This window comes from Astatotilapia calliptera, chromosome 15 (assembly GCF_964374335.1).
Source record: "Astatotilapia calliptera chromosome 15, fAstCal68.1, whole genome shotgun sequence".
In the NCBI taxonomy this organism is placed as follows: domain Eukaryota; kingdom Metazoa; phylum Chordata; class Actinopteri; order Cichliformes; family Cichlidae; genus Astatotilapia; species Astatotilapia calliptera.
In genome coordinates this window covers 18,095,152-18,115,904 of record NC_137436.1, presented here as the reverse complement: position 1 = coordinate 18,115,904, position 20,753 = coordinate 18,095,152, and the positions used below count along the sequence as shown (strand labels likewise).

The following is a 20,753-nucleotide window of genomic DNA, read 5'->3' as shown; positions in this document are numbered from 1 at the left end:
AGAGGAATATTTTCACTTGCAAGCCTTCTCATCATGTGCGAAAATGTGTGAAAACGGAAATACAGTGCATTGACCACAAATAATTTTGAAACTGGGTTTAATTTAGTCGAACAGTGGTTTTCAGTGGCCTCCAATCTGGTTTTGAGGCATTTCCACATAATAATAGAAAATACAATATTGTTACAGTATTATAAAATAATATATACTGGAGCTTTAAATTCTCTTTACTAAAGCAACTAGCAATGGAGAAAAAGTTTAAAGAACTTTAAAGGCCTTTTTCTCAACCAAATTTTGATTTTAAAAACACTAACATGTAGATAATATTTAATATCTACATTAAAATAAAATAAAAAAAAACAGTGGAGCATTCCTTTAATTAAGGGCAGGCAAATGAAATCTGTGATATGCAGCCACTGATAACAAATGGCACAGTAAATGAATGATTTACGTATAAAAAGAAGAGAAAAAGTGCCAGTGACAACCAGCTATGGCATATTTGTATTTAGGAAAAACACTAGGACCACATAAAACAATTGTCTTTTTAAAAAAGCTAATAGGACAAACCTTAAAGATACCAGCTGGCAACAAGACAAGGGGCCCACCCTTCATCATGTACCAATAAGCAAAAAGGCAATACAGGATGAAGAGCCTTAAGGGGAGGAGTGAGTGTGCTGGGCCAGTGTTTGATTTAATCTGGAATAAATTGTAGAAAGAGGGCTTATTTTAATACTAGTTACACATTGGTGGAGATCTTGTACTTAGGAGACATGTTATTATGGAACCAGATGAAACTAAAAATGACGCCCATGGTTTTGGGTATACGCTCGTCGTAGGCAAACGTCATGGCCTCGTGCAGCGGGACTTTGACCACCTCGATAAGCTCTCCCTCCTTTGGCTCACCTCCACCTGGGCTGACGCAGTTGTCATCGGACACCTCAGCGTAAAACATGGTCTGCTTGGCACCGGTTACACCGACACCCGACCTGGAGGAGAGACAAAAAATAAAAAATCTAAAAGGACATCTTCTTTCATTTTTAAACAGGGCTGAGTGTCTTGTGCTGGTGCTTCAGTATCAACACAACACTCTTAGAGACCAAAACAAAGAACTCAACAAAGTCACATATGAATTCTGTAAATCTGTCTTTCACTCTTTATAATAAAAAAAACCCCATATGGTGTAAAAACAATAAATTCTTTAGCATTTCAATAAAATATTAAATCTCTGCCGCAGGCGACAGTGCCCTCAGGTTGCCTGCTATTAGCAGAGCGCTTCAGTATACTGAGTACTTCTGTCAGAAACACCCTCATAGGTGTTATGAGGGTTAAGGTGATCCCCATCTGTATAATGGAAGCAGCCTACACACAACAATGGTCGTAGACAACACCAACAGAGCTGGAGGTGGTGTGTAAGCTATATCAAAAGCGTCCTTATGAGAGTCATCACTCAAAGCTGTCCAGCTGCTGCTGTCTAATGTGGGACTGTTCGTCTCCTGGGTCTTTTCACTGCCGCTTCAAGCTCTACTCAGCTAATAATACATGGACAAAGATGGATGACTTGCCTAATGCTTATTTCCAGGTCACTTATATAAATTGTGCACTTTTAGTTTATAATTTCAGAACTTCCTCCAACCCCCGCGCCCCCCCAAAAAAAACAAACCATACAAAAAACCCTGCACTGTCACAAAGACTGTTAAGTAATGTTCTTATAAATCTCTCTACTTGACCACTCAAAGCGCTTTATTCAACATGCATCATTCACCCATTCATAAGAGCAATTTTTCTATGCCTTTCTAACATTCACAATCCAATGGAAGCATCAGATTGTGCATCCACTGGATTGTGAATCAATTGGAGAGCAACTTGGGGTTGGTATCCTGCCCAAAGATATTTGGGCATGCAGACTGGAGCAATCAGGGATCAAACCACCAACCTTCTGATCAGTAGGTGCTCTTCTGAGCTACTGCCAAACAGTGTTAATGCACTATTAAACCACTGTAAGGGTAATTGTCAGGCACTTTTTTCATTTTTACAGACTAAACTAGTGAAAGAGCACCAAATCACAGCAAGAAACATTCATATATAGAGCAAAGAATGATCCGACCTAAAGCCAGACTGATATATGATTTTAAGACCCATATCGATACCGATATTTAGTGATTTGAAAAAAAAATACGATATAGCCTTAACACATGAAGCATAAATGGATTGGCTATGTGTATTTATGAGTCTAAAATATTATGATAATGCAGTTTAAAAATAATCTTGTTTTAGTGTCATAACTAGTGATGGACTAATCGTTTACGCTCTGCCCAACTCTCGGATGAGAGAGTTGTTGCGTTTCCAAACAAGTATTGCCAACAGGAATGTTGTAGAGTGCCCTCTGGTGGATAATCTATGTAACATCAACACCACTAGCATGGCTGTGAAGGGTGTTCCTCCTTTCTCGTCTTTATGTTTTTACATTTTTATTTATTGTCCATTAAAGCAGATACAGATATTAGAGATGGACCGATCCGATATTACGTATCGGTATCGGTCCGATACTGACCTAAATTACTGGATCGGATATCGGAGAAAAATAAAAAATGTAATCCGATCCATTAAATATCACGAAAGCACCTGGCAAAACTTGCAACACGCCGTAACTCACCTCAGAACGTTAGCAGTCGGAGCAGTATGCATCACGTGATAGAGCAGCTGTGGCATGCCGGACCTGTCGGTGGTCTGGATAGCATGTGGAGCTTCGCTAGCAACCTGGCATTTCATCTCCGACAAAGTTATCCCCGAGAGAAGTAAAGCAAGTGTGTAAGTCCATCTCTGAATGTTTGTCAGCTTTTCTGTCGCGAGTCCGTGTCTCTTGTTTGTTTTTGGCCCACTTTGCACCAGAAAGAGGAAACCAGCGGCTGAACAACAGCAGAACGTTTAAGCTTGATCAGCTGTTGTTAGAATTTATTTAATATTACTTTCTACACCAGGATCTTTTTCTACGTAGCTGAAGGCTGGTAACTGTGCAGGGGCGGATCTAGCAAAGTTTAGCCAGGGGGGCCGATAGGGCATGAACAGGGAAAAGGGGGCACAAAGACATACTTTTCTTTCTTATTCTCATTTAAAATGTCGAGCTTTTAATAAATAATTATCTGACACCCAAAGTTTTAATTTGATGTAAAATGAATAGAAGTCAATTACTGTATATAGTGACTATTAAGTCTAATATATATACCCTAGTAAGCTATAGTACTTTTTACTTTGGGAAGCTACCATCTGTGCAGTCTGCAATTTTGTTGAAGAAAGATGTTGAATCTATTTAATATTTCTTGAAAAATAATTGATTTCTGTGCATTTTTTTTCACACTGCATCAAATTAAGGTTGATTACGTCGATTAAGCATCATGAGGTGGAGTGTGAGGGGTGGTTCCCTATTTTTTATTTATTTCTTTTTGTTGTTGCTGGGAGTTGGAACCCTATTAGTTAGGTTGCTTAATATTTACGCTAAGTACTCTTTAAAATACCAGAATAGGGAGGATGGTGTAGGTCTAAGTTTATTAGATTGATCAGTATTGCTGAACTATGAAATATTTTTTTTGTATACAGGTATAACAGAATAGCTTTAGTGTAGTTGTTGTTTTAAACTTGAGTATGAACTTGCAGACTTGCAAAATGCAGCAAGATATTTTAAAAAACAGTTTTGTTGATTAAAAAACACTATATCGGATTCATATCGGTATCGGCAGATATCCAAATTTATGATATCGGTATCGGTATCGGACATAAAAAAGTGGTATCGTGCCATCTCTAACAGATATGTCAGCTAATATTGGCTGATATATTAGCCCTGTCTACATATCAGCTGGGATATAATCTAACCTATCATGTTCACGCAGCTAGTGAAAAAATAAGTGGAAAAATGTTCATTTAGATGAGGTTAATAAACAATCATATACCAATCCAACAGTGACAGCTTTTATAGACTAAGCTCATTTTCAATGGCTGTACCTATTAGCTGAAAGAGTAAAATGGCAAACAGTTATAATATTTGCCTGGTTATTTAAGTCTTTAAAAAAAAGTCTTCTTACTTTATTTTCCAAGTGAATTTTGAGAACTCACTTTACTCCCAGTGCTCAGGATAAGGGGAGCACTGGTTTTGCTATTCACTGGCAGATCATCACACAGGAAAATTGCACACATGATTTGACTAACACTTTCAGTCTGGCACCTTTTAAAATCCATCCATAAAGCTTTCCCAAGCCTTTCCAACAGACAGGAGTTTTTGTGTGTGTGCTCCAATAATCTACAGTATATATCATTTAAAAGTTTGAAACACTGCAAATGTAGGTTATTTCCTAGTAAATGCTGCACAAGGAAGTTCAGAATGTATAATTAAAGGAAATTATAACAAAATAGGACAATAGGAAATTAATTGTTAAGGGACAAGAAATCCAGTGGGAGTGACTAAAGTAGATAAGATACACAAGATAATGAAAAACATTGCACTGAGACTTTCCTGTGATTTGAGTTGATACTTGACAAAAGACCTTGACCTTGACCGAGTGCTCCTAACACAAACCATCAGCTGTAAATTATTTTTGAATTATGCGCAATAAACCCAAAATACTAACCTGTAAGAAGTAATCTTCTTCAGCTTGGAAGCTGGCACATCGTAGCCACATTCTTCCAGCACCTCCTGGCGGGCGATCTCCTCCAGAGAGAGGTTAGGTTTGTCCACCAGGCCAGCGCAGAGCTCATAGGTGACCCCCGCAGAGGCAGGCAGCCACTGAGAAGAGCTCTCCCCTTCTGAGGCTGACTGGCCCTCCTGAGACTCCGTCGCGGCTTCTGCAGCACCCTCCTCAGTTTTTTCAGCAGACTTTGGTGGCTGCGTCTTGGCTTTTTCCCATTCACACATGTATACAGCTGATGGTGGGAGAAATGGAAGAAAATGCCAATACACTCGGGTAAAAAAAGCTCATTTTAACTGCAATGGCTACTTTTTAATCTTTAAACATTTATTGTCTGATAAATTCTATCGTGAGCTCAAGGTTTAAAATAAAGTCCCATTTTGCACTGCAGATAAATACTTAAAAAAAATGGCAAAACAAACGGACAAAACAAATAAATCAGTGCCCAGGTGTCCTTGAATTTAATAAACGCCAATGTGGAAAAGTCTGGTGACTACTAACAAAGGAGGCTAGGTTGCATCGTAATGGGACCTCCTGCAGTCTATTTATGAGTCTGTATTGTTACTTCCATTCATTTGAATAAAAAGTATGCACAGGATGTCCATAGGATGTATACCAAACTTAATCTAGATTGGTGAACATAATGAAATTGAATAAACTGTACTGCAGTGTTTTTGGTGTGCCACTTTGTGAACACAGAAAAAGAAAACTTACCTGGACGGAACTGTTTGACGAGGACAAAACAGTGTGAGGTGGTGTTGAAGATCAGCACAGATACACTGCAGACATTGGGGTGTGGGAGAAAGGCAGAGTTAAACAAATGTTATTCTCAAAGGACATGTTTTCTACCTGCCAAAATGACACATCACTGGTGCAGTGACGTCAAGTTCAAGAGAGCAATAAGTCAGTGGTGAACCATTTTTTAAATCCCTTGTGATGGAATCACCAGTCTAAAACATGCACAAGTCAAAGAACCCTGGATTCATGTATAAAGGTGGTCAAGCGTCGGGTCCAAACGCTGGTTTTTGCCAGTTGACAACCAATACTTAGACTTCCTGAAAACAAAAGACCGCCTGGTAAAAACTACTACTCTACCAAATTTCTTTACCTGGCACATTCTCAAAAACCAGTATAAAGCTACCATAAATAGTGACATCACAGCTGTTGCACGACACAAGCAATGTCATGACTTTAAACTTAATGCAAGATGCTACTTGGTGAGGGGGGGGGGGCTTCTCGTCGCTATGTCTGTGTGACTGAGGCTAAACAATCATACCTGTGTTTCATTGTGTCTGGTTTCCATTACAATGTTCATCCACTTGAAAGTAGTTTTACTTGATTCTGCAGTTTATAATTAATCCTGGTTAATCGTCTACTGGGTCTTAGTCCTTCAGTTCATCCTCTGTCTGAAACGAGTTGTTTCAGAGACTCTCCATTTAAATAAACCTTCGTCCAATTGGTTACCCTTCACAAATGGAAGATGTGAAAAGCAGGTGTGTGGGGCTTCTGTGCAAAAAAAAAAAAGCCATCTGCCTGAGACGCCCATGTTAAGAAAATCCACCCTTACTAACATTAAAAAGAAAGTTGGGGAAAAGAAACTGAAATATACAAAATGTTATGTAGTTCTGTGTCATTCAGGGAGACACACATCTCAGTGTTTAACAAAAATCATAACCTACAAACAAACGGAACGATCATACCCCTGACTTAACCTTTGTATTAGACATTTCCTGTTACAAAGACCTAAAAATAACATGCCACTAAAAATAAAATGGTCTGCCAAAATGAACAGTTTTCTAAAATAAGAGTCTTGCTTCACTGCTGATATTCACAATGACTCTTAACAAGCAGGATATGGAGATAAAATAGAAGGAAGGTCAGCATGATATGCTTCGCCACTGGCACCCAAAGAGCTCTATAGGCACAGGTGGGTCACCGCTCGAGTGTGTTTGTGTGTATGTGTGTGAGAGTCTGACTGTTGCTGTTTGTGGCGACTTGAGGCCTGGGGTTTGTGTTGGGAAAGCGGATGCGTCTGAGGCAGCAGGAAGCCCTGCCCTGTCTTTCCCATGGAAAGAAGGAACCAAGAGTTTGCTGGTACAACACCTAGCTGCAGCTCCTGGGCTGATACTTGGTTAATGTCTGTTTGCGTTTTAGATTTTCAGTTTTGCCTTTTCAAACATGTGTAATGTCAGCTGACTGGTTAATCCTTCTTAAAAACGGGATCATTCCCTTTTTAGTTTATTTTATTGAATCCACTACCTCATTTAACCTTCAGTGAAAACAAATGTCTAGTCCCTACAGTGTGCATTAAATCAAAGGAAAAGTAACTACAGACCTCACTTTTATTGGTACAAACACAGATCATAGCACACACCGATTAAAAAGTCATTAAAAACACCTCTACTGTGCATACTTAAAGTTAATAAAAAAGGTAAAGGAGACTACACCAGGTAATAAATGTAGCAGCAAGCAGGCCTGTAAACTATGACAGCCATTAACTGCCATTTTTACAAATTCAAACATGCTTGCTGCTTTGTTGGGTCCTTTTTCAAAACACTTTTGTGTTCAAAATTGCAGAATTGAACTTGCACTTCCAGCAATAACAAGTTAAAATCAAAGCTGGAATTAACTGTGGGGTTAACTTATAAATCCTTATAAATTTGCATAAAATATACCATCTCATGGCCCTGAAAACAGCTTCAGAAAAAGGTCAACCATCTTTCTATTACTGATTAAAAAGCCTTTGATTCATATCTGGATCCAGTGAGCAAACTCTGCGACTTATCTATTCAGCTCCTTTCGCCATACTCCATTGTTTGCTCTCACCTTGAGAACACAGAACAGCCATTTTCACCTCCTCCCTTGCATCTTTCTAGAGCTTCTTTTTCACACTGATATTGCTGAAGCTGATTGCAGATATACACGAGAAGACTGCGCTGTAGGGCAATATCACCTCACAAGACACAAGTGAGGAGGATGTAGACAAAAAGTGGGTCACAGGCCTGAGGCATTGGAGCTGTCCCTTGTGGCAAGTCATGGTCTTATAGTGCTGTTACACACCATTACTGCTCTTCTACTGCTTCCTGGTGAAAAAAAGGAGCTCTAACAGTTAAACCAAGAAGCAGGCTAAACAGACACTCAGGACTTTTCATGCACGGTTAAGCTTTCTCTCTGGGGCATCTGGCTGAACAGCGGGAAATCTGGGTTAAGGCAGACGTATGAGACGCAGGACTAAGGTGACTACTGGTAGAAAGCTTATGGTTTAAGGATATTATTATTTGGCCCAAGCCCCACTAGAAAAAAAAAATGGGTTAAAGGCTACACAATCCATCTTCTGCTGTCAGATCGGAGCCAAGGACATAACCACATCCCTTCTTTCATTTACCAGCTTTGGTTTAAATGAGTCAAGTGTCGTAATATTACATTTTTTAAATGTTTTTTTAAATGAATTATAAGATGCAAATTCTTTATTGATATAAACAGAGCCACATTACGAACTAATAAAACTTACAGCAAGCTAAAATGCATTAGAACAAACAAACAAACAAGGGTTTAACACAGTAATCATTTTATTTTTATCTTTGCCTTTCTGTTGCCTCTGGGCGTCTTTTATTCTCAGATTCATTATGTGAAGCTTTCTGTTATAAATAAGGACTACAAACCAATAAGAATGGCACCTGTGCAATGAGAAACCTCCTATTTCCAAAGGTTTATCAGCAAGCATCTTAATACACATATATAAAAACAGGCAAAGAAGGACATGAAGCTGATGTACCATAAGTATGAATGATCTAAATTATAGTTTAGAGTGTAGTTTTTATGTTTGTCTTGTTTGGAAAACCATTTCCACGCAGTCAAGTGTGATTTTACAGTCAGGTAGCTTTTCTCAGAAGGCAATATGCAAACTTCAGTTAGCTTTGTAAAGTTTTAACGCTCTCCAAGCTCTATAGAAATAGCAGTTTCTTAAATAAGTTAAAGAGGTAAAACTATATACTCTTCAGATACTTTATTACTAATTCTGTTAAAAATGTTGCAGAGTTTGTTGTCATCCATGACTCACCTATAAAGTAATTTGTGCTGTTGTGTCTGAATGTGTCCCATGGAAGAGCAATTCAGTTTCATGTGTTTTTGTAGTTTTCAGGTCAAACCCTGCTTGTGCAAACAAAGTAAGCACTTGCTCTAGATAAGTGGCAGCTAATGAAGCATGTACTTCCAGAATCTTTGGCTCCTGCATTGACGATCTGCACCTCTAAGTCAAAAGCCACTGAACATTTTACAGTCAACTGTCGTATTTACACTGAGAGTAAATTGTTCCCCTTGTGCAGAGTTAAGTACTATATCTAAGGCAATATCCACACACGGAGCTATTAGCAGTTGTGTGGCAATCAGAGCCCATAGAATATCAATTACATTGAGCAATTTCAAGTGACAACGGGAGAAATAACCCCCGGGCAAAACGATATGGACAGGTACAGAGGTAAATTTTTCCCATCTTAGAGCAATCGAAGTGACTACCAATGAGAGCAAAGGATATGCAGCAGTCGATTGAAAAACACATGGGTGGCAAATGCATTAAAGGCTTAACAAGGCAAATAGAGCCTGGAATGTCCAGTAGCAACCAACTGTCACAATATTTAAATATTGACAGGCCTTAAGAGGTGAGGCCTGTCCAACAAGAAGATGAATCCATAACATGTGGAATACATGTGAATAGGTGGATAATCCACATAGTGAGGGAAAACCCTTGGGATCCTTCAGAAGAAGCTAAAAGCAAAGACTGTGAACCAGATACACCTTGAAACATCATGAAATATCATGAAAACCCAGGTTATCAGTTAACCTTACAGTTTAATTGTATTTATTTATGCAGTACTGTCAAGACCTTTTAATAATCTTGGTAAATGAAATTTCTATTAACTACTGTAATTTCCCCAGGAGGCCACTTATCAAATAACCGCAAATCTTGGTAAATGTGCATGCTTATGAAGCAGATGAATAACTGTGCACGTCGCCACAAACTCATCTTCATAAGAATTTTAGAAACAAGCTGAAAAAAATGTATTCAATAACGCATCTCATAGCATTCTGACTACAGTCTCTTCTAGTCTAATGTTGCCTTTGATAAAAAAAAAATCTGTCTTTCAAATCTTTGACTAGTTCTTCTGAAAGACAACATCCTGCTGAGAAGAAAATGCTATGCACACTTGCACAAAAATGCAAAACAATCCAGGGTCTATTTGATATATGCCCCACGGGGAATAACCCGTTTCGCAATATCCACATGGGGTAGAGAAATGCAGGTTTGGGTTTACTGCTTCTTCCCTCTGTGGCACTATTTTTCAGAAGAACTTCTCTTTGGGGTCATTAGGAGAACAAAATGGGGCTGAAATAACCCGAGACTTACCTCAGGGCATTATGGCAGACTGCGAGTTGGAATTACGGCTTTGACGCAAATGTGTGATATTTCTCTTACAGAGCCCCACTAAAGTTCAGACATTTATTGCCACTTTCCCTGTATAATTGCATGGCACTGCTTTCTTCAAAACAAGGTGTGTTAAGGTTGACGATCCTCCAAATACAATGCATTTTTAAGAGAAACCAGATCATTGTGGTGTAAAAATACCAGAGAAGTCAGATGAGAGGAAATTGGTTTGGATGTTCAGGAGCAATCTAGGAACCAATAAGGCTTAAGCCTACCATGGTCTGGAAACTGCCGTTTTACATAGCCAGAATGACAAGAGGTATGTGTGGAAGACTAAAGGCTTTTAAACTTAAGTACACTGGACCGACTGCCAAGCATGGTGGTGGTAGCATCTTGCTCTGAGGTTGTTTTACTGCCTGTAGTACTGATACACTGCATAAGTGGATGTAATAATCAAAAACGAGAACTACCTCCAAATTCTTAAAGCTTTACTCAACAGTTAGACAACTGAAACTTGCACACAACTGGAATGATGCTAAACACACATCAAAACAGGTTTTGGAATGAATAAAGCAATCTAACATTAAACTTCGGAAATGGAATCCCAAAACTGAGTCTATCCCAGTGACGTTAAAAATGTTATTGCTCCGACTTGTGAAATTATGAATTCTTATAAAGCAACAAATCTTGTCATGATCTAAAGAAACCTGAGAACCAGTAAGAACCAAAGTCATTGACATCTATCAGTCTGGAAAGGATTACAAAGCTATTTTTAAGGCTTTGGGACTCAGGCAAACCACAGTGAGAGCCATTATCGACAAATGGAAAAAAACTGCCAATAATGAGAAAACTTCTGAGCACGGCTTTATGTTTAAAACAAGCTCTCGAGATTGAATAACCTCTCCTGACATAAACATGTATGTTATACAATTTCTCAACAATAACAATGCTGTGTGTCAAGGTCTCATTTCAGGCTACATTAATGTTTTCTTACCTCTTCTGTGTAGTCTGGTATTATTTATTAGCCATTTAGTTTGCCAATAAGATGTATTGAGTAAATATACATGCAAGTAAAGGACAGGAGCAGTAAAAGTAAATTGAAAGTGTTTTTTACCTGTCATGGGTCCGCATGAAGTCCCACGATTTCTTTGTACCATTCTGCGTAGAAATAAGATGACAATAAAACACCATAAATTAAAAAAAAGTATGATCTCATAGTAATTCTCAAACACTGCTGGGTTCCAGCTGCATCAATCAAAGTGTTTAAAAAGATAAAGAGTGCCTACAGTTTGCAATCAGTGTATTATAACCTGTTTTATTTCATATGACTTGCATGACAAGATATCAAATCCCCTCTCATTTGGTTAACAAGAATATTTGCTGCACAATTAATGTTGTCTTATTGAAAAAAGTGCACCCAATAAAAACATCTGCAGATGCAAAGCAAAAGAAAAGCACCACGAAAAACGTGTTTTCTTTTTATGCCTTGCAATTGCCTCACAATTGCAGAGAGAGATTCCCGATAACTAAACAATAAAACCCTTAAGTGACAGAAGTTGTTGTGTTTGAAAGCCCTGTGGACACATCAGCACATTGGCATAACAGGCAGCTTCACTCTTTCAGTAAATTTCCATCTGTATAATTATGATCAAGCTGCAAAGGAGGTGTGTTACCCACACAAAAGACAGACAAAAATATTCCAGAAATCACAGGGCTTCAATTTATAGCTTGTGACACATGCATTGTCTGGCATGTGACTCTCATCTGTAAAATGATGAGCTAACATCCTGAAAGTTTGGTTTCCTTTCTTTTACATTATTTTCATTAAAAATGGCTGGAAAAGATTTTAGGAGTTTGTTCCGAAATGTATAAAGCCAAATTTGTTCAATGGAAAGCTACATGCTCTAAGCTTTGCTGCTTTTTGAAAATATAAAAACTGGCATATCCACTTCTTTTAGCATGTATTGGCCAATACATGTCATTGCTTCAATCAACTGAATTCCTAAAGCTACATTTAGCTACATGGGTCAAAATGTCAGGATAAGGCTCAAGGTCAACCTGCTTTCTACATACAGCAAGGCCAGTGTAAAGCTAGCATGACCTAATGCTACAATACTCAAGGTGAAATAATACCAAAATGTTTGTCTATTTCCAGCATTTACTCAGCCAATACAGTGGCACTGAAGAATAAGTCGGGCAGATGAAAACAACATTCATCAAAGCTATAATTACATGAGTAATGGAAAACAGCGTTTTTTCGTCTGTTTTCCGAAAACAGCTGAAAAAGCAGGAGTAACTTCCAAAGAAAAGGTGTGCCAAGCTTATAGGATCATTACCAAGAAGACCTGAGGCCATCATTGCTGCCAAAGGTTGACTTCTTACTTGTCATTTAAATAATTGGTTCATGTACCATCAACAAGCTCTCCCTGTGTGAAATAACCACATTAACCTAGCATATTCCTATCTCTGCATCCAGTGCTGTTTAAATATGGTAAAGTTGGCCTACATTTTCTATGCCTGAAGAAATATGGCCTTGATTCAAATTTAGGCTGCACCTCCTCTCCACCTACGAGCTCTTTCAAACGCAGGGATGACAGTTTTACTAGAACAGGCTTATCCCAGTTACAACACACGGTGTGTTAGTGAGCTGTTTTCAGTACCACCCAAGAAAAAGGGAGGTGGTACGGCTAATTTCACTGATTCAATCAGACAACATAACTGCTGTTGTAGCAACATGATTTGTGGTTAAAGCTGCAATATGGAATTTAAAGATTTCTATCTGAAAGGGAAAAGTTTAATCACAACTACTTGATTGTGTGGAAGTTAATTTCCTTTCAAAGCATGTTCCACAAACAAAATCAGCCCCAAAAAAAAAAAGAAGAAAGAAATGAGAACGGCAAGCTTGGAAGGAAGGAAGAGGCTTTATTTAGCACCCATATTATCAGTTACTCATTTCTTTTTTTTTTTTAAAGTTCATTCATTCATTCAGGGTTTCATCTGTAGCGTAGTAACTAAATGGCTGGGGCCTTTCTGTATAGAATTTTCATGTTCTGTGGGTGCTCTGGTTTCCTCCCATATTCCAAATAGATGCAGTTAGTGAGGTTAGGTTAACTGGTTATTCCAAATTGCCCATAGGTATGAATGTGAGCACATGTGGTTCTCTGTCTGTGTTAGCCCTGTGATAAAATGGCGACCTGTCCGGGTGTTCCTTGTGACCCTAAATGGGATAAAGCGGAAGAAAAAAGATGGATGACTGAATGAAAACAATGCCTTAGATCCCAGTCTCTCCATCCTACAAACTGGTCAGTGACTCTCTGGGAACTACAAATCCCTTGAGATAAAATGTATATTCCTTCACCAAATGGCAAGTGACTGCTGGAACTAACCAGGTATAATTAATCATAAAGAGGTATACGGATTTCACCAAAAAACAAACAAACAAACAAACAAACAAAATAGCAATACGACTCAAAACTATGATATTTACAAGACCAAAAAAAACTCACATTTTAGGAGACAGTTCTGTCTTATGTTGATTACTTTTGCTTGATAAATATTTTGAAGACAAGTGAATATCATAATTTGCGCTGTACAATAGCTGTGTTACTACATTACTATCCCCTCTGTAAATCTGCGTCTAAGCAAAGGAACTAAAATGCACATCAACAAAATGCAAGCTACTGCAAGAACACGGCATCCAGCGCATGATGTAAGAGGTCATAGTCACATGACCTTAGCATGAAGCCAAGCCAGGATAATTCTGTTCATGCACCATTAACTGTCCTGATTTGGTGTGAAATGGAAGCATAAAACATTTATGTTCATTTATTTGGCTCCACAAGTAAAAGACTGCCCACTTACATATGCAATTTTACTGCATACTTTTATTTTAAAGCTGAGATAGCAACACTCAGTGATTAACTGAAGGCATTTTCTGTGTCAAATAAGAGAGGAATTCCTGTCAAAAGATCATGAAAGAGTGAAAAAGTCACTGCAATGAAGTCACTCAGAAATGCTGTAAATAAAAATACATTTTTACTCCAATTGCAATGACTAAAAAAAGAAAAAAAAGATAGAACAATGAGAGTCATACATAATCTCATGTTCAGCCATTATTAAAGGCCTGATATTATGTGATTAAAACACTGCAGACATGCTGCGGGTGTAATTACTCACTAAATCCTTCCATGTCAGAAATTGGTATATGTGTTTTACATGCCATCATATGAAACCAAGCCCTTTCACTTCTCCTTATGAAAGCAAAGCTGGTATGGTGATGGAGTGTGTGATAAATCATTTTGTCATGACTGAGGTAGGGATGCACGTCTCGTAGCTTGTTGCTTTATAAAAATGCTTGGCTCTGGAAAATGCTCTGCTGAGGCGGAGTATTTTTGCCATCACTGAACGTATTACATGGAAATTGCAGGGTATTTGCATAAGTAAATGGTTACAAATGCATGCACTAGGGCCCCTAAACCCATCCATGTTGTTCAGAACTGAGCCTTTGTCAAACTGAGGCTATACATTGCATTGCTGTACAGCAGACACATTAAAATATACAATAGAGCTATACTTTGAGATAAAATGGCATTTTATAATCCAGTCCTCCAGCTACGGCAGGTTATGGTTAAAGTGGCCCTACAGCCAAGTACAAAAACAAGATCTATCACAGGACCAGAGCCTCTGTGTGAAGGCAGCTGAATAATCTCGAGAACCCCCAGAACAACCTGGTCAACCTCCCGGTACAGAAACACAAAACAAGAAGAATCTGAGCAAGATTTTAAGACAGAGACTGAACCTTCAGAAGAAAACCTTCAGATCTCTTGGAACAAATGCTAAAAGGAGTCAAAAATGCTTAGGTGGTCAATAATGCATCTAAAGGCTTCTGAATTTGCTCAGTGCAGAAGAAATGTGCAGGAAAGGTGCACCATCAGTTCAGAGTAAGCTGCAACTACTATACAGACATTTCTGGTAACAACACAAACTCAAGGTTATGAAACAGTGAGGATAAAAATAACATCCAAGAAGGTCTTTCTATTTAAAAAAGCAAAAAAGAACAAAAGTCATCTGGATTTCAAGATTAAAGAAATACCTTAATGTTGTCAGCAATTTCAGACAGCACCACAAAGAGACTAGCAAACACCTCGAATAGGGTTTGTTTACAGTACATCACCATTAATTGGCCATGATTACTGTTAAAAACACTGTAGATACAACACATTTATCTTCCAGCAGTGACCTACTACATAAGGTAAAACTGCACCGCATGAATGTGTCAGCGCACACACATTCCCTCTTTAGTCTCCTGTCACCACTCACAGATGGCGGGGTTCCCCTCATTACTCAGGCCACTTGCTGAGAGAGGGGAGGCGGGGACAGCTTGAATGGCCCAGGGGAGATGGAGAATCATGGCCGACACAGATTACGACAGAGAGATTAGCCCACGGGGGGAAAGAGAGAGACACAGGCAGAGAAAGAAAGAGAGAGAGCAAGGCAAGCAGAAGCAGGCTACACAGGACCTTGAAATTAATGTGGTCCCTCTGGCTTTGGCCATCCGAAATGACAGGCTCGTACGTGAATGGCTGTTGTAGGGAGGGATGTATGGTCTTGATCTTTTAGGTGCTTAAAGTCTAATAACCATCACACACACACACACACACCTTCTATGCTGACTATAAAGCAGACAGCTGCAGCAAGAATAAAAAAAATTAACTACCATCCTCAAATACAATAGCTCCCTTTGAGTCTCATCATGCGCGCTCCAGTTTTTTTCCTGGTTTCATTTATAGTCTCTCTGTTTGACCCTGCTGTCTCGACAAAGGCAGCAGGACTATCATTACAACGGTCAACGTGTTTTAAAAGTAACAAAAAGCATCTACACGTGCAGGGGGGGGGGAAAAACCAGCATGTGCAGTTTCTTCTCAAGGACGCAGTTTCCAAGTACAAACTGACTGTGTCCTCCAGTGAAATCCACAGAGAGTATATAAACCTCAAATCAAGGCCAGTATACATCAGTGCCATCACCAAACTGAACTTCAAACCTCCTGCCTGGTCTGTACCATACACACACTGAGCCATATTATTTTATTTAGATACTTCCATTAAAAATGTTCCAAAAGGTACAAACACCACGAACAAGGTTGAGTAGTCCAAGTCAGTGATACGAATTAGCAGACAAGAGGCTAAAGCAGTCACAACCGCCGTGTTCCTAACTCTAAGCCTCACCAGACACAAAAGTAGTACCATAAAGCAAGCACAATACGTCATTCTTCTTGAAACAGGAGCTTTACTGACCTCTCAAAATTCCTTATAAAGTGTTGTGAATGTCAACTACTTCAGCTGCTACTGAAGGAAGGGTTGTCTGCCAATCTGTCTCCAGCACTACTGTTTGAAGTTGTATGCCAACTGCAGGAGGCAAGACAGCACTGTTGGTATCAATACTGTTGCAACTGAGTATCCAATAGTAACATTTTTAGTACTGATTAATATTTCAGTATTGATGTATTTTTTTTTTTTGACAACTCTGGTGGATTTTAGTTAGTTTCTGGAACTTATTCACAGGGGAACAAAAACTAGATGCTCTCTCTGGATCAACTAAACTGACCATAGTGCACCAACGTTCTATCTTCTGTCATCATTAGCCTAAATTGAGTCTAAATGAACATAACATAGTGCTTATGTTAAGGACATAGTGTTTTCAGTGAAAGAAAAGTTTCGTAGAGTATCGAAGAAATCAAATACTTTAACGCATTTATCTCATGGCAAACCTGTAAAATCAAATTTTGAAATAATTACAATTGATGGAACCGTTATTCATTAAATCTAGACTGTTTAAACTGTGATAACCCGTGTTGTTATTGTGTTGTGAACAAATAATTTTAATAATTATATCCTCCTGGAACTGTGCCCTTATTTATAAGCAGATAATCACTATGGCAATCAGTTAACTGCTGTGATTCAAGCACGAGCAGATAAATAACCATTCACGTAAGAAAATGTGCGCTTCAAGATCATAAAGATCTCATATTCATTCACTGGCTGAAAGACGCACAAGGTACATAATTCTAGATGAATAATTCAAATCATTATAATGAATAAATAGAAGGTAATTATCTCGCTCTAAGCACCAACTCGTGATTCGCTGTCAGCACGAGGCGACAAACATAAGAGGGGTTTCCCAGAGTCAACAGAGCACAATCACCTGCTTTGGAGAAAGCACCAATAAACACTAATGATGCAGAGAGTCTCTTATGCATGACATTATGTACTTTTGGAGTGTGTTGCTGTGAGTGTGAGTAGATTTCTGTTAATGGCCAATAGCAAAAGCTGAAGATGTACAGATGAACATAAAAGGATTGTGGGAGAGATGCTCCCTCGGCATGACTGAAAAGCCTTTGTGGGGAGTCTCTGAACAGCCCCTCCTGACGTGCAAGGCAGAAATGATGAGAATGAAAGAGAAGGCAGGACAGAGAGAGAAACACAGAGGGTCCACCCGTCATCTCTTTTGTTGTCCATCTGCTGTCTTTAGCCGTTCCACCATCCTCTTGACAGGCTTAACCTTCCCCCTCTGCTGTCACAGGTGTGTACCCCAAATGGGACAAACTCCCAAAAAGAGTACCATGGTACTTGAGTTTTTGGATTACACTGAAAACAACAATACAAAAAAGAAGCTTCCATACATGTAAACCACAATTTGTCACTGCAAGTACCAATTAAAAGCCCTTTTTTCTCATTTGTTTCCAAAACAAAATATACAAAAGAGTCTTTTTTGGCATGTACTAATTACATGAAACAGATGTCATTAACGTGCTCTTATAATCTACTGTGTAAGTAACGCAGCAGCTCCTAAGTTTTAAGAATGAGTTCAGCACCACAGTCACTATCCAGGTTTTACACAACCATATCCATAGCCCAGCAACAGAGAAACTGCACAAATATTTTGAAACCTAAAAATAAATTCATCCTGGACTGCCGCCCGTGTTTGGGTAAGGAAGCACTTCTCACTTTGCAAGGAGACCATCGGGACACAGTCATCACACTTTGCTTTTAGTGGGAGGACAATTTTTATAGTAAATTATTAATGGCTAACCTAAAAAAAGTCAATCAAAGTTCATTGGCGGGGACACTTTCGGAAGCCCAGACCTTCTCATATTTAAGATGCATATATAAAGCAGTGCAGTGAGGTAAACGATGAAAATGAATATCAGATTTTGGTCAGAGATAATCAGCACTGCCTAAATTATTTTACCACCACCTGGATAAGAAGCTAAAGGTGGATAGATCATAGATAGATGCTGGCATGGATGGATGAATAGTGACTAAAACTGCACCCGCAAGCCCCTGAGACACCTATGTCCTTGGATAATAAATATTATCGACCTACAAGACAATTGACTCTGCACAAGAAGCGCTGCAAAAGCAAGGACGTGTTTGAAACGATTAAGTCATATTTACACCTGAATGCTAACTAGGAATAACAAAGTCTAGTTAGAAAAAATGAATCCCATCAACATGAGCATAAACATTTTTCCCCTCTTTTAGGTGACTTGGAGATTAGCACTTGCTATTTCAACCTCACTGAACTGCATTGCATTCATATTCAGAAAAATGTGAGATAACTGTGGCACTATGATCTGAGTCACAGCGTGACTAAATGAATGACTGAATGAATAATTTGTAACTGATAGGAAGAAACAGTGAATATCATTATGGCACTGACAAAGAAACCAAATTTTATTGGGGATGGGAATCAAAACCAGTTCACAAGCTTATCAGTTCATTTCATCAGTGTACGCTACATCTCTCAAAACAATCAAACTCAGAGGAGTAGCTTTCCTTTTGCAAATACTTTTTTTCTCCTGTTTTTTCCCATGTGTTCAGGTGCAGTGAAAGTAACAACTGCAGTGCTTCTAAAAAAGTTAAGTAGGCTTATTTTTTTCCACACCTAAAATTGATGATGAGCCACTAAGAGAGTCCGTAAAAATACCTACAAGCAGAATTAGTAATCACATTAGCAAAAAATATACTGACTTATTTTCTATTCATCCTCACTAAGGAAACTTATTGGGCATGGTCAGTAACAGTCCAATCTTACTGATTACAGTCTTCCTCTTTTCCTCTTACCTGGTAGCTCTATATTCAACATCCTTTGTTCAATATATACTCACTATCCCTCCTCTGCACACCTCCAAACAATCTCAACCTTTCCTCTCTGCATCTCTTAATAATGCTGACTCAAATTGCTTGATAACTGAAAAACCAAATTTAGGTACTCAAAATAACTGGGTAAGCCTTATTAAACTAAAGCGTTTGAATATAAAGGCACATCTACTATGGTTTATATTTAAGACAGGAGCATGACGTTGATACTAACAAAAAGACTTATAGTTATATTTTCTTAATTGAAACTTAATGCAAAAGAGTGATGCTGATCTGAGGTAGGAGCATGTTTCTCTGCACAATGTTCTGTCCATGATCTGCACATTTTTGCAGGTCAATAAAACACAAACACACGCATAACACTTTAAATCCCGAAAGGATATGAAAAGGAAAAACTACTCAGTGTCGCTCAAACACAAGCCTGGGCAACTTAGCTCTCTACACATCTGAACTTTCAAAACCTTCGACCTTACTAGACCCACCAGACTGGGTCACTTTGACAGCTGAGATCAACAAGTCTCGCCTGTCTTTACAGTGCAAATAGCGCGAAAAAAAACCCTCTCTTTTCACGTTAAAAAGACCAACTCGAGCCATCTACATCTCCTCGCTCTAATATAAAGCATGTGCCTCTGTTAAACCATGAAAAAAACCCTCTGCAGTAGCAGCAGGCTACCGTTAGCATGGTAGCTCATAGCTCCCTGTTAGCTTAGCTGTCTCGTAAAACACAGAGGTAACTGCGTTTCAAACCAGACCAAATACAGACCTCTTTAGGTCGTCGTGGTGCATGTAATGCCAATTTTTGCTGTCAGTGATTGTGTTTAAGGTCGGCTTAGCCTTCATGTTATGCTAAAAAAAATGAATGGGGGTGGGGGGGGTTGGGTTAGCCTACATCATCCAACAGCATCTACTAGCCGTTATTACTCAATAATAACTCACCTGGCTATAGTGCACCCTGAACGGCTTTAGATAGTCAGACTCTGTGCACGGAACCACTTCAATGTTGTTAATCTCTTCCATAGTTTACACTTGGAGCTTAGATTTGGAGGCTCACCGCTGTTGTCTGTCACCCGCACACTAACTGACAGTGAAGGAATGCCTACGGAAGCCGGGAAAGGACATGAGACTTGGCAGTAAGGGAACAACAAAGGGGGGGAGTGAAATGAATGGCGTTAAATTTATATAACAATATAAATATATGTGAAATAAAGAAGAAAAGAACAATGTTTTATTGTTGCATCATCTTAGCCCCAGTTATCTTTAAATGATTAGTCTAGATTAACCTAAAGAGCCAAGGACAATGCAATATTGCACACTATACATTCTATGTCACTCACCAGTGCTGCCCATAATACTAGGATAAAGGATGTAGCTATCTTCTGATACCTGTTAGATGGCAAGACAATGTACTTTGTGCAAAGGGAAACGTGGTGGCTGATGACTGAAACCAATGAAAATGCAACAGCCTGCAGTTGTCAGCTTTTCAAAGCCAGCTACAGCAG

At 38.9% G+C, this 20,753-nt stretch overlaps 1 protein-coding gene across 1 annotated transcript; it reads right to left on the bottom strand.

Moving 5' to 3' along the window:
- Positions 1–80: 80 nt before the first annotated feature.
- On the bottom strand, positions 81–20,370 carry nudt14 (nudix (nucleoside diphosphate linked moiety X)-type motif 14). Its single transcript, XM_026142379.2, has 5 exons — positions 20,191–20,370; positions 11,210–11,253; positions 5,388–5,452; positions 4,617–4,908; positions 81–983 (listed from the first exon to the last, which is right to left on the bottom strand). Exons 1-5 carry the CDS (start codon positions 20,269–20,271, stop codon positions 734–736), a joined length of 732 nt encoding a protein of 243 aa, XP_025998164.2. The 5' UTR covers positions 20,272–20,370; the 3' UTR covers positions 81–733.
- Positions 20,371–20,753: the final 383 nt, after the last annotated feature.

Bases quoted from the DNA above. Each gene is read 5' to 3' on its own strand.
- nudt14 (XM_026142379.2), bottom strand. From the start codon at position 20,271: ATGGAAGAGATTAACAACATTGAAGTGGTTCCGTGCACAGAGTCTGAC. The intron at 5,453-11,209 runs GTAAAAAACACT...CAATGTCTGCAG, and splicing joins TTCATGCGGACCCATGACAG to TGTATCTGTGCTGATCTTCA. The intron at 4,909-5,387 runs GTAAGTTTTCTT...TCCCACCATCAG, and splicing joins CGTCAAACAGTTCCGTCCAG to CTGTATACATGTGTGAATGG.